At 37.0% G+C, this 25,247-nt stretch overlaps 1 protein-coding gene across 3 annotated transcripts in view; it reads right to left on the bottom strand.

Moving 5' to 3' along the window:
* Nucleotides 1-319: 319 nt before the first annotated feature.
* The window catches only part of KYAT3 (kynurenine aminotransferase 3), a 67,108-nt gene continuing 42,180 nt past the window's right edge, over nt 320-25,247 (bottom strand). For 2 of the 3 annotated variants that reach the window (XM_020890197.2, XM_020890198.2), the window contains 6 exons: nt 20,290-20,366; nt 16,618-16,707; nt 13,052-13,238; nt 8,296-8,372; nt 7,799-7,885; nt 320-524 (listed from right to left, as the gene is read on the bottom strand). In XM_020890197.2, coding sequence (XP_020745856.1) covers nt 462-524; nt 7,799-7,885; nt 8,296-8,372; nt 13,052-13,238; nt 16,618-16,707; nt 20,290-20,366 — 581 coding nt within the window. In that variant the 3' untranslated portion in view covers nt 320-461. The remainder of the gene's footprint in view (nt 525-7,798; nt 7,886-8,295; nt 8,373-13,051; nt 13,239-16,617; nt 16,708-20,289; nt 20,367-25,247) is intronic. The other variant, XR_011487801.1, reaches the window with a different exon arrangement.

Raw genomic sequence — 25,247 nt, 5'->3', positions numbered from 1 at the left:
TCATATAAAGTGAAAGTGAAGTCGCTCAGTCGTGTCCAACTCTTTGTGTCCCCATGGACGGTAGCCTACCAGGCTTCTCCATCCACGGGATTTTCCAGGCAAGAGTACTGGAGTGGGTTGCCATTTCCTTCTCCAGGGGATCTTCCCGACCCAGGGATCGAACCCAGGTCTCCTGCATTGTAGGGAGACACTTCACCGTCTGAGCCACCAGGGAAGTCATATAAATAAAAGTAGGTGTAATTTTTATTTCACTGTTATGAGGAAACAGAAGCTGTTTTAATACAGTTCAGCAAAAGAAAAAAAAAAGATCTCCAGAATATTGTTAGGGGTGAGGCTATCAATGGAAATGTTCCTTTAAATTTTATTTGTATTGAAAGATTTTCTTTTCAATATCTAGCAAGTGGCAGCATCAAGTAATTTTACATTAGGTCACTGAATAGAAACAACACACTCTGTATGTATCAAGAGTTCTGTCTACTCCACGCCTTGATGATTTCTTCAGCAGCATCCAATGTACTGTCTTTCTGTAAATTAATGAAATAGTCATCATTACAAATCAAAATAAATTCAAGACGAAGTAAAGATTTAAATACAAACAGTATACCAAAGTCAGTCCATCTGTAAGAGTCATGTAGTGATTTGGAAACTGAGTGGTCCTCAACCCCTGATAACCTGAGCCAGGCTTTAGCTGGTCCTCGGCCTCTGTAGCTGAGACAGAGTCCAACAGCATGGCATGGGGATGGGGGATACCTTGAGTAGTGTCACTGGAAGTTCTACCCCATTTTAAACCATTTAACCTTAGCAAGAACACAAAAACTGGGAAATGGCATCTACAGCATCATCCTTTGCCTTGGTGGCCAAATACACAAGTCACAAGCTCTTTTAGGAGCCTAGCAGCAAATCAAACAGGCTGAATATTTATAATGCTATTATTCCATTGCTGTCAGGCTAGAGAAGTGTATGAACCTCATAAGAATTCAATGTTAGGGGAGCTATAGAAGTGTCAACAGCAATCATTACATTATACTGTTTTGTGATGCTGGCCGCTGGTTCAGAGCACTTTATTACTACTATCCTGACACCAAAAGAACTCTACAAATTAACTAGTATGGGGCCAAGGAACATTACCAAGAAAATGATCAATAATCTGTATATACAGCTCAGTCTGAAAACAGCTTAACCTAATCCCAGCCAAAACCATGTCTGTCAGTGTGGACGCCCTCACTGCCAGAGACTCAGACTTATAAATAACACTGATGCAGGAGGAGGGCCTGAAGGATGTACTGATGAGATCCTTATTTACTGTTTGGTTCACTTGTGTAGGAAGAGCACAAAATCACACACTTCTTTCACAGAGCCGTGTAGACAACAAAAGGAAACCCCTCCCTTAGCTCCCAACAAAGAGGATGCCAGGCGGAGTGAGACTACAGTAATAAATTAATATACAACTACAGAAAAAAGTCAAAGAATACAGAAGAGTTTACACTGAAAAATAATCATCTGTTTCTTCCCTTCTCGTGCCTTTCTACTACCCCTATCATCCTCTAAGTCAACTTCCTATGGCAATTTTGATTTTAGTTCTAGTGATTACCAACAAAATCTAAATAATGTATGCTCCTAGTTTTTTAATTTATCAACTTCAGACAATGTTTACCATTCTCTGCTCTGAATGAGGATAAATTGGTTCTTTCACACTACTCTGCTCCCTCCTATTGAAGTCTCACAGTTATAAGCTCCTAACACCACAGTGAGAGGGCCAACTGTAAGGATACAATTTATTTGTTTTTTGAATAGGTAATATGTACATATGATATAAAGTTAAATTGATGGATAAACCTCCTCTTGCTCTCCCCACTCTTTTCCTTTCTCTTCCATCTCTACAGAACGACTTACTCCAAAGCCGTTCGGTGGGGCTGAGGGAAACAGGAGAGCACGCATGGGGCTGGGAGAGCCTCAGCAGCCTGGCGCAGGATGCTCCAGCCGGAGTGAAGTAAGAAGACCTTCCAGCAGCGGGGCATGAGGTGGTGGTGAAGACAGTGGTGGCACTGGTCAGGAATAGGGCGTCAGAATCGAGGGGGTAAGTAAGCAAGGCATCTGCATGGCAGGGTAGTTCCAGGCAGCATGCAGCCTGGAGGGGATGAGGCAGGCATCTGCCAACGCAGACGGGTACGGAGCGTCAGAGCCTGTAAGGGAAGAGGGGCGCTTCCATGCAGCGGGTGACAGTGGTGGCTTTGTGTGTGGTGGTGGAGACTCAGAGGAGGGTATCTCTGCAGGAAGGTGATGGAAGCAGGTCAGCACATGGTGCTGAAGCTCAGGTGAGGTGAGGATGGTGACCATACAAGGGACAGGGGTGGTAGACTGGTAAAAATGTCAAAGCCTGAGTAGGATAAAGGGTGCCTGTCGGGGTGGTGGGTGGAGGGGCAGTAGCACTGACGGAGACTGGTCACACGCAGAGGTCCTGATTAAAGAAGTGGTTAAATGATGAGCTAGGTGTTTTCACTGTCAATACTGTCAAAGAAAGGACTGACTAACATATATAGGGAGAAAGCTGGAATAAACTAGGAGGTGGTTTCAATGTATTTAGATAGACATAGGAATAAGTAGAATAGATAGACATAGAAAGTATGGACATACATTTACATGTTCCCTATCTCTGTCTTCTGGGAGGGCCTGGGAATACTAATACCCCAATGAGCACTTGTCATGACCAGATCTTGGTTTCTTAATACCATTCTCCAGTAAAAGGTGATTTCAGGTTGAGTTGGACAATGACAAAGTGAACCTACTGCATCTTGAAATGCCAGAAAGTAAGAAAGTGCTCAAAAAATGATGGGAGACAAGTCAAAGGAAACAGAGACCAGCTTAACGGGGCTCCTAATGGCCAAATTTTGGAAAATTTGAGCATTGAAATAAGTAATAATAATAATAAATTTTAACCCACTGAAAAAAACAAAAATTTATGAGTCCTTACATATATGAATGGTTAAATGAATAAATTATTAGATGTGATATAGAATATTTTCATAGTTTAAAGTACTTCACCACAAAACATTCATTATTTATCAAGCAAACAGTGAAACTTTACAGTAGAGAAGCCTGGCAGACACCACCTCAATAAAATGATTAAACTTAACATCACCAATTGTAGATAAAACTAAAATCACGTGCTATCTGATAGGATGCAAAATGAACAAAATATCACTTCTGTGGTTTCTACCAAAAGTGCATAACCTGAATCTATCCATGAGTAAATGTAAAACAAACATTGAGGGACTTTCTTCAAAAGAATTGGTCAATAATTTTCAAAAGTATCAAGATTATGAAAATCAAGGAAATCTGAGGAAACTTCCCAGCTTGAAGAAGACATGACAACTTAATGCAATGCACAATTCTGGCTTGGACTGACTGACTGATGACTGGTTGATTGATACAATTGTGACCTGGATTTTATTTATTTATTTGCTTGCGATAAAAAAAAGACATTATTGGGACAATCAATGAAACCTGAATTGGATCTGAGAATTAGAATAATATAGCACTCTTAAGTTCATGATGTTGATGGTTATATTGTAGAATGTTGTATAATGGAGAATACATAATAAGATATTTGGCAGTAACAGAGGCATCAATAATTAAGTTAGGAACTTGCTCTACAATTGTTTGGAAAAACAGGTTTCAAAACTTATTTACTGAGACTATTTAAACATATATTTCTTTAAGTAACCCAGGCTCTCACCCATGCCTCTCAGCCATTCAGTTTTCCTCCCCAGAAGCAACACTGGATTTTATTATGTATCCTTCCAGAGAGACAGTTGAGGCATTTAAAAGCTTCTTCTCCTTCCCTTCCTTCTTTTCCTTTTTATGTAAATGATATGGTTCCTCACAAACTAATCTGCTCCTTGCTTTTCACTTATTCTCAGCACTCCACAGAGCTGCTTCACTCGTTTAGGTATGTGAATGTACCATAATTTATTCAAGCAGGCTGCACTGGTGAGTACTGCGGTTGTCTATTATAACTCTTTTTTTTTTCCCATTTATTTTTATTAGTTGGAGGCTAATTACTTTACATCATTGCAGTGGTTTTTGTCATATGTTGACATGAATTAGCCATGGATTTACATGTATTCCCCATCCCGGTCCCCCCTCCCACCTCCCTCTCCACCCGATCCCTCTGGGTCTTCCCAGTGCACCAGGCCCGAGCACTTGTCTCATGCACCCAACCTGGGCTGGTGATCTGTTTCAACCTAGATAATATACATGTTTCGATGCTGGGTGGGATATTTCAAGAGAACAGTATTATAACTCTTTGATAGTACAAACAATGCTTCCCTGAAAATCCTTGAATACAGACCTTCAATATGCAAGTAAATCCACAGAAAAAAATCCTACAAGCAGAACTGGTGGGCCAAAAGACATGTGCATTTACATTTAGATAATTTTCAAACTAACCCCCGTAGAGGTTTTACAAATTATACTTGTACTCTCAATCAATGCATGAGATTATCTTAGGGAACTTTCCAGTTGTTTTGGTTATTTCCAATCTAACAGATAATATAAAATTTCATGGCAGTTTTCTTTTTCTTTTTTTTGGGCAGTTTTATTTTTCATTTGTTGTATTATTGAGATGCTGTATCCTTTTATATATTTGACAGCTACTGAGGATTTTACTAATAGCCACTGTAAAGTGCTGCCTTTGGCTTGTTCTGTCCTAAAATTCACCCTGCTTTCTTTCAGTTTCCACTTTCTTGGCATGCTTTGCCCTCCTTTTATTTTTTGCTTTTCCAAGCAGTTGGGTTAGGCATGTCAGCTTTCCTTAGGGGCTGGGTGTTGCTCCACAGTCTTCCAATATTGAATGCTCAAAGGTGAGTCTACACTGATATTCCTCCTCTCCTGTCTCCATGGAGGCCCTGATCACCTTGTGTAGGGACCAAAGAATCATTTATAAAGTCCAATATATTAAACAAGGTACATCTCAGTGTTTTTCTGTGACATTCCTGAGACAAGCCATTTCCTTCCTTGTTTCAAATGGAAAGGATTCTCAAAGCTATAAAATTCTTTCCCAATTCTACTTGTTCTGCCCCCTTCACCCCTACCCTCCACTCCTCCAGGAACTCTAGATATATCATTTGTCTTCCACATTTATACTTTTTCTAACATTTAAAAACTCTTTGTTCCTGGGAATTCCCTGGCAGCCCAGTCCTTAGGACTCCATGCTTTCACTGCTGAGGGCCCAAGTTCAATTCCTGGTCAGGGAACTAAGATCCTACAAGCTGTATGGCATAGCCCCCCCCCCCCCCCTAAAAAAAAAAGAAATTCCTTGTTCCCTTCACTTCTTTTCACCCACTTTTCTCAATCCTCAGTGTACTTACAGAAGAATTTAGTGTTCTCTATGCTGCTTCCAATGTCACTACTGTTATCAATAGCTATATTTTTTCTCCTTCAACATCTTACCTGATCTCTTGACAGCAACCATTTCATCTTCTTATATTATCTTACTATAGCTTCCCTGAATTTTAAAAAACTTCTGCTGTTAACTCTTGTTTTAAATGTTTTGAATTTGAAATATAACACTTTTCACTTGCTCTATGGCAACAGTTCCTTTTTGGTTTTGGTTTTTTGTTGTTGTTGTTGAATATTCTCTGATACTTATTTTTCATTATATTTTTCTCCTTCTCCTTAATAGCATCTTTGTAGATTCATAGTCGGGTCCTTTTTATTGCTCATTTTTGGGTGAATTCTCTTTGTAAGCTCCCACAGCCAGCACAATTATGGTTCCTATTGTTCTGGGTAATGAGTAAGCTAGTTGCTGGCTCTATGATTTGAACATGTATTTGCAGATTTGTATAAAGGAGGAGACAGGAAAGAACTAGAAGGGAGTAGAAATTATTTTTGGCTCACAGTAAAGTTAAATATGATTGATGGAGAGTTCAGTGAAGGGGAGTTCTTTTTGACTTTATTTCTTTTTAACTAATGTAACTGTCTCCCTCCAATTTAATGTATCCACTTTGCCTCAACACAGCTTTAGCAAAAATGAGAGGAAAGAGTAAATCTATAGCCCTTTCTTTCTACTTGGTTCTCATAGGTACTAGATGACATGACCGTACGTTTCTACTCTGCCTTGTCCACGCTGCCAAATGGGTCTGGAGAAGTTTCTACTCTCAGTGCCCTTACTGTTCCTGCTGCTCTGGATAATGAATAGGCTACCTACTGGCTCTGTCTGTCAGGACGTAGAAGCAGGAGCCTTTCTCTGTGTCTTCCCTCTGCCATATCCTTCACTGTATTTGGCAACTCTTCCTCATTTCCTGGTGGATTTGGAATTTATTTTCCATTTTCCTAGCTGTTCTTTTTAAAAAATAATTTCCAAGAAGAGAATGGGAGAAGGCCTGTTGACCATTTCTAAAACTGGAAGTCTTATGTTACTTTTTTGTTCTATTAGTTCTGCTTATAACTTCAAATAATATATATTTATACCTCTATAAATCCACTATAAGATGCAAGTATTAATGGCCTTACCCTTTCTTCTACATTTCAGATAATTAAATGTTGACATTGTTAGATTGTTAAAATTTATATTCTATTCTAAATAAGTCTCCCATAGTTTGTCTATATGGTGTCTCTAAAAGTTGAAAACAGTGTTTACATCATTCTGACCAGACTTATAGATGAGTGTGTTGGTATAGAGAGTGCCTTAATTTTGATAAGATTGTTTTCAGTAGTGATAACATCTTAAAAATAGCAACAATACATTCAGATGATCTTTTAGCACAGATCTGATGGTGCTGAATTCTCTTAGCTTTCATTTATCAGGGATGTATATTTTGTTTTCAATGTAAAAGGATATTTTCCTGGATATAGAATATGTCAGCACTTTAAAGGTGCCACTTCATTGTAATCTGGTCTCTACTGTTCCTGATAAGAAATTAGTCAACATTCATATCTTTACTCCCATGCATGTGAAGTGTAGTTTTTCTCTGGCTGCTTTCAAGATCTTATCATTATCTATAGCTTTCAGCAGTTTAATTATGATGTGCCAAGTTGTGATTTTATTTGTATCCTGTGTGGTTCACTGAATTTTTAGATCTCTAAATTGCTATTCACCAAATATAGGGAAATATAGTCCTTTTAAAAAATATTTTTTTCTGCCACATTCTCTCTCTTTTTTTTTTTGGATACTCCAGTTACATGTATATTATTACTTGACATTGACACTGAGGCTCTGTCTATTTTTCAAAAATAATTTTTCCCTCTTTTTTCAGACTGGATGATTTCTATGGATCTGTATTAAGGTGGACACTTTTTTTTCTCACATCCTCAATCTTCTGTATGTTACGACTATATATTTTTCACACCAAGTATTACATTTCAAAATTCTTTAAGTTCCATTTGGTTCTCTTTTTAATTGCTTTAATCTAGTTGCTCATTATGACCATATCTTCACATTTATAATATCTGCTTTAAAGTCCTTGTCTACTAATTCCTACATATGAGTAACCCTTAAGATCTGTTTCTATTGACTGTGTAGAAGTCACATTTTTTTCTTTTTCATTAAAGGTTGCATTTTCTTGTGTCTTCACATGTGTCTGGATACTTTAATGTTACAGGTAAGGAATCTAATTATATTGTAATCCAATAAACTCAGCTTCAAAAAGTGCTGAGTTTTTGTTCTGGTAATTTTATGGTAGCAAGCCAAAACTTAAAAACTGCATATGAGCACATCATGCCTAGCAATAGAAAAAAAAAATGGTGCTTTATAAACCAGAAGGAAGGACATTATAAATGTGTAGAACAGGGAACTTACTTTAATGAAGCAAAATCGCACAAATTTCTCAAACTGTAATTTGGTCTCTGCATTACAGAATGCTGAAACTGGGATAGCTGACAGTTTCTGAAAAACAAATAGGAAAAATATGAAAACTACTTACACTTTAAATATTAATTTTTAGAGCACAAACATTAAAAACAAATAGATACTTCCAAATATTCACAATAATTTCCAAAAGAAATGTATTTTTAAAATCCTCCAGAGAATTCTCTGGTGAACCAATGGTTAGGATTCTCTGCTTTCACTGCCAAGGGCATAGGTTCAATCCTTGGTCACAGAATTAAGATCCTGTAAACCGCATAATGTGGCCCAAAATAAAATAAATAAATAAATAAATAAAATCTTCCAAATAACTGTGAGTAGAATATCAGGGAATAAAACTACAGCTCACATTTTTCAAGGCATGTCAACAGGTTTCCTTCGTAATTTACTATAACATACAGCACAATATTGCAAAAGCCAATAAACATTACCTTATTTTTAATCATCCATTTCACGAATTTATAGTCATAAGGTTCATTGCTGTCCTTCATATCAAAGAGGTCTACATCTAAAACAATAATAAAAATTGGATGGGCTATGTAGTTATTATATCTGAGGCAAAGTGTGTTTCATTTGTCTAAGATTCAAAATTTCCTCATGCTGGATTCATACTGCATGATATGGTGGGAAGTAAGGAATTCCCAGAGAAGCTTTACAGATATGACACTCTAAGGCACTACTCACATATACATCTGGTTGATCATGTTTCTGTATACATCTTTTAGCACTGGAAGATAGTTGGAAGGGGCAGGACAACAAGGAGTGTTACTCTTCCATTTAGAAATAATATATGCCTCTATGATCATTATTAAGGAAATAACCTCAATTTTTAAGGTATTCATCTGTAAGAATTTTATTTCCAAATGGTAATTCATTATTAGATTGTAAGCTCCACAGGGATATTGCAAGTTATCACTATCCCCATCTCCAAGGTCAGTATCTAGCATGTAAGTACTGAAAAGCATGTTTGTGGAATGAGTAAATTAATATAATTCATTATTTATGAAGGGAAAATGTCTACATAGTTCTCCCAAGTGATATATTTATTGTTTCCCTCTTCCAAATATTATGCTTAATTTTTTAAAAATTTGGTGAAAAATTTCAAATACACATTCCTATATTTATCTCTTGTTCCAATCTTGCTTTAAGGTCTGGACAAGATATTTCTCTGGCATTGGGATTCAGCAACCAACACTTCATATCGTTTCAACTGTACTGACTTGTACTCAAGATCTTTTTGAATGCCCCAAAGCAACAAACACTGATGGTCACTGTAATCAATTATTTTATCCTTTACTGTGGCTACCCTGGTAGCTCAATTCATGAAGAATGTGCCTGCAATGCAGGAGATCCAGGTTTGATCCCTAGGTAGGGAAGATCCTCTGGAGAAAGGACTGACAACCCTGTCCAGTATTCATTCTCGCTTGGAGAATTCCATGGACAGAGGAGCCTGTCGGCCTACAGTCCATGGGGTTGCAAAGAGACAGACACGACTAAGCAACTAACACACACATACTTTATTGCTCAAAATAAATCAAGGCAGTTATCTTCTTTCTTTTATTCACTAAATAATACTGGGTCCCTTCAACTTAATAGTGTAAAAACCTTGACACTAAAGAAAGTTTCACCTTTATTTTTTTAAATGACTTAATATGGCTTTCCTTAATGATTTTATTTCAATTTTCTCCTGTGATTTAAGAATGTAAAATTTCCATATAATAATGCTAATAATATGCTACCATTTATTACTATTTGTTAAACATGTTACATGATTCTCTCATTCATTTGCCCTATAATTCTGTGAGATGCAACAATTCTCATTTTACAGATGAAGTTAAACTACTACTTTAAGTCATATGTATGTATGTGTGTTTAATTCAGATTTGACTCTAAAAAAATGACAACTTAAAACAGAGTCTAATTGCCAATTCTGTGAAAACTCCAAGTGACAATTACACAAGAGTAGCACACTCAAAGTTAACCTGGAGAGAGTCGTGATTACAACAGTAGAAGAAACAACAGGAGGGTACTGACATGCTGTAATTAACACTGTCTATACTATTCATTTCTTCTTTTTTTTTAATTTATTGAGGTATAGATAGTGAGGGACAGGGAGGCCTGGTGTGCTGCAGTCCATGGGGTCACAGAGTTGGACACAACCCAATGACTGGACAGCAACAACAGAGAGTTGATGTACAATGCTGTGTTAGTTTCTGTACAGCAAAGTGAGTCAGTTCCACACACACACATATCCACTCTTCTTCAGATTCTTTTCCCATGTAGGTGCCTAGAGTGTCCTGAGAAGAGTTCCCTGTGCTACACAGTAGGTCCTCATTAGCTATTTTATATATAGCAGTGTGTATATGTCCAGTCTCAATTCTTCCATTTATCCCCCTCACCCAGCTTTCCCCCTTGGTAACCGTAAGTTTCACTCAGTATAGTAACTGCTTATTTATTCTTCTAACACTTAGAAAAGAGAAATTTATTGCCATGGTACTCAAAGAAAAGGAAGGGAATAAATACAATTCTAAATATTTTAGTTTGGAGAGAGTTGGAATCTACTTCTTTTCAATGCTTCAGGGACAGATGTTCAAACAAACTAAAGATAATATCTGTTTCCTGGAGGTAGGAGTTTGAACCATATTATAATAGCACTAGCTTATTTAAGTAAACTATGAAAACAAAAATCGGTTGTTCTATTCCCACTATCTCCTCCCTAATTTCACACCTTATCTTACTATCTTCCTATTTGTAATCTTGTCTTCTGATTAAATGTTTCCCTTTTTAGTTCTAGGATGATGCTCACTGGTCAGGGAAGTTGCTGAGTATAGCAGAAAATATGTTTACTGGTTAGTACACGCATCTCTGCATTCAGAGTCCACCTCTGATACTTATTAATTGATTAACTTCAGTAAATGTCTTAACTTTTAATGATATCTTTCTCAACTATTAATGGGGATATAACAGCACCAATCTTATATGGCTTTTGTGAGATTTTGATATTTGTAAAGCAAACTACTGTATCATAAATGTTCAAAAAATATTAACTAGTTAGTCACTGCTATGAGCTATAAAGAGAATTACTATGTTCATGAATTTTATGGTTCATTTTTATCTTTAAGTTACCATCAAATGAAAGTTTTGTTTCTTGCTTCTGTCTTTTGAAAAAGCTGGAACTAACCTCCAGTATATGGAAGAATTTCTATAATCAAAATAATCAGATGAAAGAGAAAAATAAACTTGTCTTCATATGGAGAAGGGTCTTATAGACATTAACATTCTTTCTCACACAGGTGAAGGATCATAAAGAATACACATCTTTTTCCCCATCATCATAAAAGTTGTTTTCTAGCCCAAATCCTTTCTGGTATTACAACCATACTAGTTCAAGATCTAGGACCTAAACCAACACTGCATGCAGGCTGGATCAATTGAGGATAAAATGGGAAACTATTTAAGAGCTTAATGCAAAAAAAAGTTGCATTCCTGTCTTTTTGATGTTTAATGTCAAAATGTGATAAATTTCTTTTAGAATTTACTATCTGCAAAAGTTTGGTTCCAGGAAAGACTTACTTGTATCTAAAAAGCTGTTAAGTTTAATTTTATCCGAGAATCATGTAACTGATTCCATCTTTCTATTTGTCTTCGTTGCCATGAAGTGTGGAACCAAGTTAATGCTAATTACAATACAGCTGACCCTTGAACAATACAGGTTTGAACTGTGTAAGTCCACTTATACACAGATTTTTTTCAATAGCAAACACCATGGTACATACAATCCATGGTTGGTTGAATCCACTTCTGTGGAACCTTAGATAAGGAGGGACTACATACACAGAAAGACCTCAGATATGGAGGGCCAACTATAAATTATACATGGATTTTCAACTGTACAGAGTCACCATCTTGCAACCCCTGCATTATTCTAGGGTCAACTACATATGAACCCAGGTGACTAAAATATTTGCTTTCCCTACTCCATGTTACTTTAACATATGAATATTTCTACTTACATATCATTGCATAGAAGACTTTAAATATGAATTAGCTCAAAGTTTTGTTGGAAGCAGATAAAAGTAAAATAATTTTCTTCTAAATAGATGAAAACTGTGCCATTTCTTTTTATCATTTCATGAAATGAGCTGCACATTTAAGCCCAATACAGGAAAAGTGGTTTCTAAACCTTAGAATATAGAACATCATAAGGGTTTTTATATAAGAAGAGAACTTAGGAGCCTAACAAATACAGCTCTCTGGCAATAGCAGAGCCAAGAACCCCTGGTCACTCTGCTTTTCTCACAGCAAATGAGTAAATAATAATCACTGTTTTGTTATAACATTGAAAGTTTCTAGCTTCATAAAATTTAGTATATATAAAAGAATTTTCAAGCTCACTGGCATATCACCTCACTGTAATAAAACCTTAAAACATTTAAAACTATGCAGAATTGCTGTAATTTCTGTCAAAATAAATTAGGCTCTTAAATTTACTGTGACTAACACTACAGTTCTGGGGAAGAAATATGTTATACATAAAATATTACTATGCTTCTAACTTTAGATTTGTACGGCACGTCAGAATTCCATATCGTAGCTTCAAGTAATGTAAAGGTCATCGTTTTTTTGGAGACAAAACTATTTGGAATCTAGTTGTATGACTTCAGGTAAGTTATTCTCTAAGTCTCCATATCTTAAAAAACAGAGATAACAATGCTTTTTTTAAAAAAGAGTATTTGAAGCGTTGGCATGCAGTAGACCATCAATAAATATTACTTTCCTCCTTGACCTCATTTCTGTATACTCTAAAGTGACAGGTATTCTCCAATAGCATCAATATTCTAGAAATGTTTTTTTTTCTTAAGTAAAAAGGAAACTAAGATTTTACTAAAAGGAACACAAAGGATACATATTTTTTCACGTACCTGTTTTAAATTACATACCAGAACAAGGTAACAGTAAATTCTATGTTTATTAGAATACCTAGAACAAATAACTCCATAATAGTCATATTCAAGGTCAATGACCTAATCATCAAGATGATTGCAGAAAAACACTGACACTGTGGAAATCCATTTTCCCATAAATGAAAGGCTGATATTGGCTTTAGTACCAATCTTTTCTTCATAAATTTGATATAATTCCACACCTAGGTTTCTGTATATTTGAATAATAAACACCTTTACAAACCTAGCAAAGACACGTCAGCAATGATGAAGTATCCCCCATCAGGAACTATGGGTTTTAGGCCAACACTTTCAAGTAAATGTACCATCCGATCTCTTTTTACTTCTAACTCTTTTGGCAAAGAATTGAAGTAACATTCTGGGTCATCCATGCGCTTGATGTCAATCCAGAGAGCTTGAGCCAAGGCTTCCTGTATGTTAAGATTGAAAAATATGGAAAGGAAATATGGCAATGTTATGTACTGCCAAGTTTACTGGTATAATAAATAAAGATTGTCTGAGTAATATTACTGACAAGAAAATGATTCAGGGAATTACAGTTGAACCTATGTGAAATTCTACAGACTAATGGAAGAACAAGTTACATGGAAATGATTAAATCTAATGTGAAGAACTGAGGATGAACCACAAAAATTCAAATTGAAATAGGGGTACAGTTGTCCCTTACTATTCACACAGGTGATTGGTTCCAGGGCCCCTGCAAATACCAAAATCCGAGGATGTTCAAGTCTTTTATATGAAATGCATCCATGGGCTCTGCATCTGTGAATTCAACCAACCCTGCATCCACAATCTTTAGCTGAATCAATGGATGCAGAACCTGTGGATAGGGAGGGCCAACTGTATTATATAAAGACGCCTTCCTTGGAAATGAAAAAGACAACTGTGTTTTCTACTAAGGTTAGCTTCAGAGTGATTTGCTAGATCTAAGCCTGAAAGACAATCAGAGAAATGATAAACTAGCCAGCATTTCCCCATTACCTTTCAGGGCAAGATAGTGTAAATGAAAGCTGATCGATCCACTGTGTCACTCTTCGTAAATGTATGAATCCCTGTACTAATCATTCACATTTTTTCTCCACTGCTTTTATCAACATCTGACATATTATGTTATAAAACATTTACTTGCTTATTATCTGTGCTCCCCCAATAGTCTATAAGCTTCAAAAGGGCAGGGATTCTTGACCGCTTTATCTCTGACACTCAGTAAGTATTTTTTTATTAAGTGAATAGATTTATTTTGAGAATGAAAAGAGTTGAATACAATAAAAATCAATGCCCAACTAGCTTTTATCATGATATCATTTTATAGTCATTTGAAAAAAAATTTTATTAGGATTTTTTTTCTTATTCAGTAGGTATTTTTGATAGGAAACAAAAAAGTTTATTGTAGCCAACATGTTTCCCGGTTTTGGCTTTTTAATTGCTTCCCCAAAAAATAGTTTTCAGTATTCTGATTATTCACAGAATAATAGTACATAGATCCCTGTTTTATAGATATTAAAAAACTAGAAACAATATAAAAAAATATACATTAAAAAGTCTTGCAACCCACCCCAGACCCTATCTACTAGTTTCATCTGTTCCCTTTACTCCTCAAATAGCCACTTTAACTAGTTTCATATGGTCCTTCCAGAGATTCTTTAAGAAAGTATAAGCAAATAGTTTTCTCCCTTTCTTATACAGAATATAACATAAATAATGATATATACTGCTCTGTATCTTGCTTTTATTTTTACAATATATCCTGGGTATCTTTCCGCATCAGTAATTACAGAGTTTTCTCATTCTTTTTTGTTTTTCCTTTCCCTTTCCTTTCTTTTCACTTTTTTTTTTTTTCATTTATTTTTATTAGTTGGAGGCTAATTACTTTACAATATTGTAGTGGGTTTTGTCATACACTGACATGAATCAGCCATGGATTTACATGTATTCCCCATCCCGATCCCTCTGGGTCTTCCCAGTGCACCAGGCCTGAGCACTTGTCTCGTGTATCCAACCTGGGCTGGTGATCTGTTTCACCATAGATAATATACATGTTTCGATGCTGTTCTCTCAAAACATCCCACCCTCACCTTCTCCTACAGAGTCCAAAAGTCTGTTCTGTACATCTGTGTCTCTTTTTCTGTTTTGCATATAGGGTTATCATTACCATCTTTCTAAATTCCATATATATGTGTTAGTATGCTGTAATGTTCTTTATCTTTCTGGCTTACTTCGCTCTGTATAATGGGCTCCAGTTTCATCCATCTCATTAGAACTGATTCAAATGAATTCTTTTTAATGGCTGAGTAATAGTCCATGGTGTATGTGTACCACAGCTTCCTTATCCATTCATCTGCTGATGGGCATCTAGGTTGCTTCCATGTCCTGGCTATTATAAACAGTGCTGCGATGAACACTGGGGTGCAAGTGTCTCTTTCAGATCTGGTTTCCTCGGTGTGTATGCCCAGAAGTGGGATTGCTGGGTCATATGGCAGTTCTATTTCCAGTTTTTTAAGAAACCTCCACACTGTTCTCCATAGTGGTTGTACTAGTTTGCACTCCCACCAACAGTGTAAGAGGGTTCCCTTTTCTCCACACCCTCTACAGCATTTATTGCTTGTAGACTTTTGGATAGCAGCCATCCTGACTGGCGTGTAATGGTACCTCATTGTGGTTTTGATTTGCATTTCTCAAATGCACAAATGCATTTGATTTGCATTTGTGTTTGTTAGTCATCTGTATGTCTTCTTTGGAGAAATGTCTGTTTAGTTCTTTGGCCCATTTTTTGATTGGGTCATTTATTTTTCTGGAATTGAGCTTCAGGAGTTGCTTGTATATTTTTGAGATTAATCCTTTGTCTGTTGCTTCGTTTGCTATTATTTTCTCCCAATCTGAGGGCTGTCTTTTCACCTTGCTTATAGTTTCCTTTGTTGTGCAAAAGCTTTTAAGTTTCATTAGGTCCCATTTGTTTATTTTTGCTTTTATTTCCAATATTCTGGGAGGTGGGTCATAGAGGATCCTGCTGTGATTTATGTCGGAGAGTGTTTTGCCTATGTTCTCCTCTAGGAGTTTTATAGTTTCTGGTCTTACATTTAGATCTTTAATCCATTTTGAGTTTATTTTTGTGTATGGTGTTAGAAAGTGTTCTAGTTGCATTCTTTTACAGGTGGTTGACCAGTTTTCCCAGCACCACTTGTTAAAGAGGTTGTCTTTTTTCCATTGTATATCCTTGCCTCCTTTGTCGAAGATAAGGTGTCCACAGGTTCGTGGATTTACCTCTGGGCTTTCTATTCTGTTCCATTGATCTATATTTCTGTCTTTGTGCCAGTACCATACTGTCTTGATGACTGTGGCTTTGTAGTATAGTCTGGAGTCAGGCAGGTTGATTCCTTCAGTTCCATTCTTTCTCAGGATTACTTTGGCTATTCGAGGTGTTTTGTATTTCCATACAAACTGTGAAATTACTTGTTCTAGTTCTGTGAAAAATACCGTTGCTAGCTTGATGGGGATTGCATTGAATCTATAGATTGCTTTGGGTAGTATAGCCATTTTGACAATATTGATTCTTCCAATCCATGAACACGGCATTTTGCAATCCCCACCAGCAATGTATGAGTGAAAAAAGTTAAAATTTTATTGTTAAAACCAAAACCATTCTTGATAGCAATGAATATGTGTTTGCTTCTAAATTTCCAAATTATACTGAAAGGACATGAAGGAACTGAGCCAACTGAAGTACAGAACATAAAAATAACACCTCTGCCCAAAGACCATGCAGCAGCCCCAAATTACTGTAACACCTACCTGTAAAGGGGTTGCACAAGTATAAACGGTGTTTTGCTGAACTGTCTGTAAATGTTTTATCAAATGTTTAGGACCAATCGACCAGCCAAGCTGGAAAAGGAAAAGATTTAAGAATTAATCTAATTGTACGTACCAGATCTGATAGAGTAGTAGCTAAGCTTAATGCAATTATTAAATATATGCATTTCTAAACCCTTTACACTATGAAAGCTGTGCAGTCTTAGTAGCTAGAAACACTTCAATTTTGATCTTTTTGTGGAATAGTTTCCAACTGAAGTCACTAAATTCTGCCTTCAGAAGGCAAACAGTGCTTGCAATCATTAATATCTACCCCTCTCTTTGAATTTGCTATTTTTGATATTCTGGAAGTCTAATAACTGGCAACAAAGCTTGTTTGAATATAGATAAAAGTAACTTTCAACGAGGGCCTTAAGGGACTCTTCCATAATTTGGTTCTCCAGGCTCGTTTTTGATACTTCTTAGCCAAGGTCAGGAGAAGTGAAATTGGAAGACAATCAAGTTTCAATTCGATCAATTATGATTGTATTACATAGTACAGTGGTTAAGTGCATGGATTCTAAACCTAGATTTCCTGCCCTGGCTGGAATTCGAATTTATTAGCAATGAAACCTTAGGCAAGTTACTTAGATTCTCTGTATTTTAGTTTTAATGTCTGTAAAAGGGGAATAATAAATTACATCCAACTCAGAATGTGGTTATGAGAATGAAAGAAATCAGTATGTGTAAATCTCTAGAACCTGGTACATAGTAAGCATTAAAACATTCAGTTCAGTTCAGTTCAGTGGCTCAGGCGTGTCCAACTTTTTGCGACCCCATGAACTACAGCATGACAGGCCTCCCTGTCTATCACCAACTCCTGGAGTTTACTCAAACTCATGTCCATGAGCTGGTGATACCATCCAACCATCTCATCCTCTGTCATCCCCTTCTCCTCCTATCCTCAATCTTTCCCAGCATCAGGGTCTTTTCAAATGAGTCAGCTCTTCGCAAAGTGGGCCAAAGTATTGGAGTTTCAGCTTCAACATCAGTCCTTCCAATGAACACCCAGGACTGATCTCCTTTAGGATGGACTGGTTGGATCTCTTTGCAGTCCAAGGGACTCTCAAGAGTCTTCTCCAACACCACAGTTCAAAAGCATCAATTCTTCTGCACTCAGCTTTCTTTACACTCCAACTCTCACATCCATACCTGACCACTGGAAAAACCATGGCCTTGACTAGATGGACCTTTGTTGGCAAAGTAATGTCTCTGCTTTTTAATATGCTGTCTAGGTTGGTCATAACTTTCCTTTCAAGGAGTAAGAGTCTTTTAGTTTCATGGCTGCAATCACCATCTGCAGTGATTTTGGAGCCCAAAAAAATAAAGTCAGCCACTGTTTCCCCATCTATTTGCCATGAAGTGATAGGATCAGATGCCATGATCTTAGTTTTCTGAATGTTGAGCTTTAAGCCAACTTTTCACTCTCCTCTTTCTCTTTCATCAAAAGGCTCTTTAGTTCTTCCTCACTTTCTGCCATAAGGGTGGTGTCATCTGCATATCTGAGGTTATTGATATTTCCCCCAGCAATCTTGATTCCAGCTTGTGCTTCTTCCAGCCCAGCATTTCTCATGATGTACTCTGCATATAAGTCAAATAAGCAGGGTGATAATATGCAGCCTTGACATACTCCTTTCCCTGTTTGGAACCAGTCTGTTGTTCCATGTCCAGTACTAACGGTTGCTTCCTGACCTGCATACAGGTTTCTCAAGAGGCAGGTCAGGTGGTCTGGTATTCCCATCTCTTGAAGAATCTTCCACAGTTTATTGTGATCCACACAGTAAAAGGCTTTGCCACAGTCAATAAAGCAGAAATAGATGTTTTTCTGGAATTCTCTTGCTTTTTCGATGTTCCAGCAGATATTGGCAATATGATCTCTGGTTCCTCTGCCTTTCCTAAAACCAGCTTGAAATCTGGAAGTTCATGGTTCACGTATGGCTGAAGGCTGGCTTGGAGAATCTTGAGCATTACTTTGCTAGCGTGTGAGATGAGTATAATTGTGTCATAGTTTGAGCATTCTTTGGCATTTCCTTTCTTTGAGATTGAAATGAAAACTGACCTTTTCCACTCCTGTGGCCACTGCTGAGTTTTCCAAGTTTGCTGACATATTGAGTGTAGCACTTCCACAGCATCATCGTTCAGGATTTGAAATAGCTCAACTGGGATTCCTGCCTCTTGCAAAAACTGACCTGCCTCTTGGGAAACCTGTATGCAGGTCAGGAAGCAACAGTTAGAACTGGACATGGAAAAACAGACTGGTTTCAAATAGGAAAAGGAGCCCATCAAGGCTGTATATTGTCACCCTGCTTATTTAACTTATATGCAGAGTACATCATGAGAAATGCTGGGCTGGAAGAAGCACAAGCTGGAATCAAGATTGCCAGGAGAAATATCAATAACCTCAGATATGCAGATGACACCACCCTTATGGCAGAAAGTAAAGAAGAACTAAAGAGCCTTGATGAAATTGAAAGAGCAGAGTGAAAAAGTTGGCTTAAAGCTCAACATTCAGAAAACTAAGATCATGGCATCTGGTCCCATCATTCCATGGCAAATAGATGAGGAAAGAGTGGAAACAGTGGCTGACTTTATTTTTTCTGGGCTCCAAAATCACTGTAGATGGTGATTGCAGCCATGAAACTAAAAGACTCTTACTCCTTGAAAGGAAAGTTATGATCAACCTAGACAGCATATTAAAAAGCAGAGACATTACTTTGCCAACAAAGGTCCATCTAGTCAAGGCCATGGTTTTTCCAGTGGTCATGTATGGATGTGAGAGTTGGAGTGTAAAGAAAGCTGAGCGCAGAAGAATTGATGCTTTTGAACTGTGGTGTTGGAGAAGACTCTTGAGAGTCCCTTAGACTGAACAAAGATCCAACCAGTCCATCCTAAAGGAGATCAGTCCTGGGTGTTCATTGGAAGGACTGATGTTGAAGCTGAAACTCCAATACTTTGGCCACCTGATGCAAAGAGCTGACTCATTTGAAAAGACCCTGATGATGGGAAAGATTGAGGGCAGGAGGAGAAGGGGATGACAGAGGATGAGATGGTTAGATGGCATCACCAACTTAATGGATTGCCAACTCCAGGAGTTGGCAATGGACAGGGAGGCCTGGCGTGCTGTGGTTCATGGGTCACAAGGAGTCGGACACTACTGAGCCACTGAGCTGAACTGGGATTCCATCACTTCCACTACCTTTGTATATAGTGATGCTTCCTAAGGCCCACTTCACTTCACATTCCAGGATATCTGGTCTAGGTGAGTGATCACACCATCGTGATTAACTGGGTCGTGAAGATCTTCTTTGTACACTTCTTCACATTAGCTATTATTTTTTCTCCTTTTAATTAATGTACAGTAATCATACATTGCAAAGAAAAGAGTATCATCAATTGGTTACTTATAAAATAAGAAAATTACCCTATGTTTCTTACTTTCAAAAGAATGATTATGTCTCAAAAAGGATAAAGACAATATGAAAACTGAATAGGAAAGCAGATCAGTAAGTATAAAAACCTGTGTAAACTGAGTATCTGTGCATTTAAAACACACAAAAAACCCTACAAGAAATAAGATATGTGCCTGTTTTCAAACAATTAAATTCTTCATCTTACCTTCCAGCCAGTTACACTGAAAGTCTTTCCAGCACTTCCTATGGTTATTGTTCTCTCCCACATACCTGGGAAAGTGGCTGAATAGCAAGAAAAGGGGGAAAACAGTTAGTTAATTGCTTTATAATCAGTCTACACTCAGTATAATCTAAAAACAAAAATGCCTTATAATATAGGCAGTATGGTTATTTCAATAGGTTTTTAACAGATAATTTAGCTTTAACCCAAACTCAGCTGAAAATGTTAACAAGCTTGAAAACATTTAAGTGGCAAAATTATCTCCCAGGGCAGGAATGGTCAGAAGCCCCAGCCGGCAGCACTCCGGGCCGGTCCAGTGCAGCGGTCATCGGAGCAATAGCACCCGGCGTTCAGTGTTAGTGGTGGCTGGGGGCGAGCACGATCATTCTGTGGCACAGTTTTGGTTGTGGTTTTGGTAGTGTTTAGCTCACCTCTACTCTGTCCATTTTCTGAGTCTATTTCTACAGGATTCCTAGGGCAGTGGTTCTTAAAATACATTTCCCACCTAGCAATATCAGTATCACTGAGGTAGTCATTAAAAAGGCAAACTCTTGGATCCTCAGAAACTCTGGGGAAGGCCCAGCAATTTGCAGGCATGTGCAAGAGTGAGGGTGTGTATTTTAGAAATAGCACACTGAGATATAAATCCATGACATATAAGATATAAGGTAGCTAAAGAAAGTTCTAAAATATAAACATAGGCAATTTCAGCCTATCATGAAATATCTGTCAATACTTATAAAGGTAGGAAAGCCATATAAATTGAAAGAGTTACCACTGTATTCTCTGTGAAACCCAAAAAGAAATCCCAAAAGGACAAATGAAAAAAATATTTAGAGGGTCCATTCAAAGACAGAATATTCTAACATATATCCTCTCAAGTTTTGAGACATTTCTATTCTTCCAAAATATTCCAAAGGACATGGCATGTCTTACTTTTCTATTTGACCACAGGAATATCTAAACTATGTATAAAGCAGAGTATCACTCCCTTTAAAGTAATAATATATATCCCAAATCAGGAATTATCTATTATTAAGAACAACACTTAGAAATAAATTCTTTGAAAATAAGAATTACCCAAACTAATACAAACCTAGCATGTTTTAACAATAAGTTAAACATGAAGTAAATAAAAACTATGTACACATCAAATGTAGGTTACATTCACAAAGTATCAAAACTAATTAAAGTATTTAAAAGCTAAGTATTTTCTTGATGGCTATTTTGGCCATATAAAAGTGAATCTTTTTTTTTCTTTCAAGGAGTAGGATGATCAGCTAAATAATTTATGAGGAATTCTATACTAATTTACCAAATATCAAGGGATTAGTATATAAATACCAATGTATTAGTATAATCTCTTCCAGAACAAAGGTTTCTTTTGTTGAATGTAATGTCATTTTACTGAAACCTGGAGACACCATATGAGTCAAGAATGTGACCCAGTATGAACAAATTCTACAATTCAATTAAAAGGGTCACAAGTAATTTAAAACCAGGAGAATGAAATGGCAACCCACTCCAGTATTCGTGCCTGGAAAATCCCAGGGACAAAAGAGCCTGGCGGGCTACAGTCTCCGGGGTCACAAAAGAGTCAGACATGACTTAGTGACTAAACACAGACGCACAAGTAATTTAAGAACATCTAGATAATCATGTCCTCTCCGTCTCAGAGATTTGGGGAGCTACAGAAGTTAAACAGAGTAGAAGACCACTACACTGCATGTGAATACAGTAACAGAAAAAAAAAAAAAAAATCTTTACAGATCTGATGATTTAGAAAAACCATATCTAGTTCCAGTACTGGTAAGTTTAGCCTGCAGTTAAATGTGAAAGGCAACTGGTCTTTGCACTTCTCATGTATGACCCATCCTCCTTAAATCAACCACAGCAGCTATAACAGTTATTCACGGGTGACTTAGGCTTCAATAGAAGTCAGATAAAGATTAGAGACATGATGAAGAGTGCAAGCTACACCTGGGAAAACTATTTCTGTGACATGAAGGTGATGCTAATTTCATGATGTGTGGCCAGAATCTTATTGTATTAAAGAGCTACTATTGTACTCTGCAAATTGATGGAATAGCCATTTCTTATCTTTCATGTAACAAAGGCCACCGTATTTAACAGACTACATTTTCAGATGTTTGCACTCTCTAAATAATGAAATAGAATGAATAATGAAATGAATAATGATGATAATGAAACAAATGAATAATGAAGTCATTTTTTTCTTGTTTTAACATCCTGAGTTGTTACAACTAAAAAATCTGAGTTAAAAATATATGTCTTGATATCTTTAGCAAATAATATCATTTAAACTTTTATCATGAAGTATTTATAATATAAGGTTTAAACAATAAGTTTCAAGATCATTTAAAGCAATATTTTGAATAGAATATTGCTAAACTGAGTTAAATAAAATTTAAAAGCTTTGAGTTATTGCACGGACATGAACATTTGTAAAATGTACAAAATGTTAAGCATAAAAATATATTTATTCATTAGGTAGATGCCTCTTCCTCTCTCTACTTAATCTTAAAAAAATTATCAAAAAATGTAATTGTCCATGTTGGCTTGATTTTCAACTGAGGAGTAGTTAATGACCTGAGACAGAGATCATCAACAAGATATGGGAAGGTGAACTCTGATGCAATTTTGACAAATAACAAAATGCGCTGTGTTAAGATACCATACCTTACAAATTTCTGGCCCTCTTCTTTGTTTATACATTCTCCCTTAGAAGATACATTGCCTTACATGTGTTCCACTATCAACAAAATTTTGATGACTGTCAAAAATAAATCCCTTCACAATTTGATCCTGACAGTCAGGCCTATAATTCTACTTGTCTGTAGACATCTCCTCCTCTATGAGTCAAAGACACTGAAACAGCATGAGAAGCAGGAATTTCCTTTGCTCAGCTCTTCCCACAGGCCTCTCTCCTTCCATTTCCATCCCTGGTTAAGGCCTCATCACTGCTGAGTGGTCCAGGCTAGAGATCTCAGAATCATGCTTGCCTTCCCACCTTTAAATGCTATGTTCTGTGCCCCACAGTTTATACTTCTAAACAACCCCAGCGTATGATCTCCACTGCCAGGGCATCTGACTTAACATCCTCACCTGCAGCTGGTTCTTACCTTTATAAAACAAATCCAATACAGAACCAATTACCTTGCCTCATCACACATCGTCATTGCCTGTTGCAGCTGTTCTCAAAGTAAGCTCACTGGTACCCTGATGATCAAATTAATTATTGAGTTTTTTTAATAGAGCTTGAAAAAATCAACTTTAAATTTTCCACAAAATTTTCTTTAGCGCTTCAAACTGCTACTGGTTATCTCAGTAGTAAAGAACCAGCCTGCCAATGCAGGAGACATGGGTTTGATCGCTGGGTTGGGAAGATCCCCTGGAGAAGGAAATGGCAATCCACTCCAGTATTCTTGCCTGGAAAATCCCGTGGACAGAGGATTCTGGCAGGTTACAGCCCATGGGGGTCACAAAAAGACAGTTGGACACGACTTAGTAACTAAAACAACAACTGGTTATCTGATGGTGAATGGTTATCTGATGGTGAATGCTACCAATAGTGAAACAAATGAGCATCACGAAATGAACAATAATGGCAAAAATCAGAAAAACTCAGATGTATTTATTTCAATAACACTTTGTTACAGGCAAATAGACACAAATTTGGGATTTTTATATTGACTTCTAATTATTGAATTTCTGTTAAGAAAATTACCTCTAGCTTCATGATGAAATACAGTATATATTGTCACTAATTCATCATGTGAACATCGTGACTTCACTATACTCTATCACTAAAATAAAATAAAAGTTTAAGAACCATTGGCTCCCCCTCAATGAAATTTAAATTCTTTATATTCATATATAAATTCCTTCAGAATCACCCTACTCTTCCATTCTCATCGTGCCAGTTACTGCAACACACTGTTATAAGCCAGTTAAGTATATCTTGATCTTTCATGCCATCTCACCTTGGTACACAAGTTTATCTGAGAAGAATTTTCTTTCTACTTCTCTGACTAAGTCCATCTTTTGCCCACTTTGTTGATCTCCTCTGCGTCTCCACAACAGTTTGTAATTTACCAAGGATAATTATGAGGTGTGCAACAACTATTTATGTATAAGTACATTAATTTTAAAATTTATTGGTTCCTGACAGTGATATTAGTTATTCTTCCCTCACCCTTTCATACTTACTATTCATTTTATTCAACGATTATTTTCTGATTGTCTACCATGCACAAGACCCTATTCTGGGAACTAAGGATTCAGAAGAGATCAAAACATTTAAAAATCCCTACCTCCTTGCAGGTTATAAGTAAAAATATACAGATCCTTATATTTGTTATACAGGAAAACACAGGACAGAAGGGTTTTCCTGGTGGTCCAGTAGTTAAAAACCTTCCTTGCAATGCAGGGGACATGGGTTTGATCCCAGGTCCAGGAAGATCCCATATGCCTCAGAGCAGCTAAGCCTGTGTGCCATAACTACTGAGTCTGCATTCTAGAGCCTGTGTTCTGCAACAAAAGAAGCCACTGCAATGAGAAGTCCGAACACCGCAACGAAGAGTAGCCCTGGCTCACCGTAACTAGAGAAAGCCTGAGTGCAGCAAAAAAGACCCATCACAGCCAAAAAACCAAAACAAAAGAACAGAAAAAGGACAAAGAAAATGCAGAGAGGTTTAAATCTTAAATGTTGTGGTCATAAAATCTGAAAACTGAATAAAGACCCCAGGGAGGTGACTCTGAGTCATTTGGATATCTGAAGGAAAAGTGTTTCCAAGTATAGGAAGGGAAAGTACAAAGACCCAAAGACTGAAGCACAGTTATACCCCTGTAGCTGATCTAAGTTTGGATCACCCCAGAAGACACCATGGTATCTGTGAGATGGCCTGGGTGTGTGTGTGTGT

This window comes from Odocoileus virginianus, chromosome 5 (assembly GCF_023699985.2).
Source record: "Odocoileus virginianus isolate 20LAN1187 ecotype Illinois chromosome 5, Ovbor_1.2, whole genome shotgun sequence".
NCBI lineage: Eukaryota > Metazoa > Chordata > Mammalia > Artiodactyla > Cervidae > Odocoileus > Odocoileus virginianus.
This window is presented reverse-complemented; position numbering and strand designations above follow the sequence as displayed.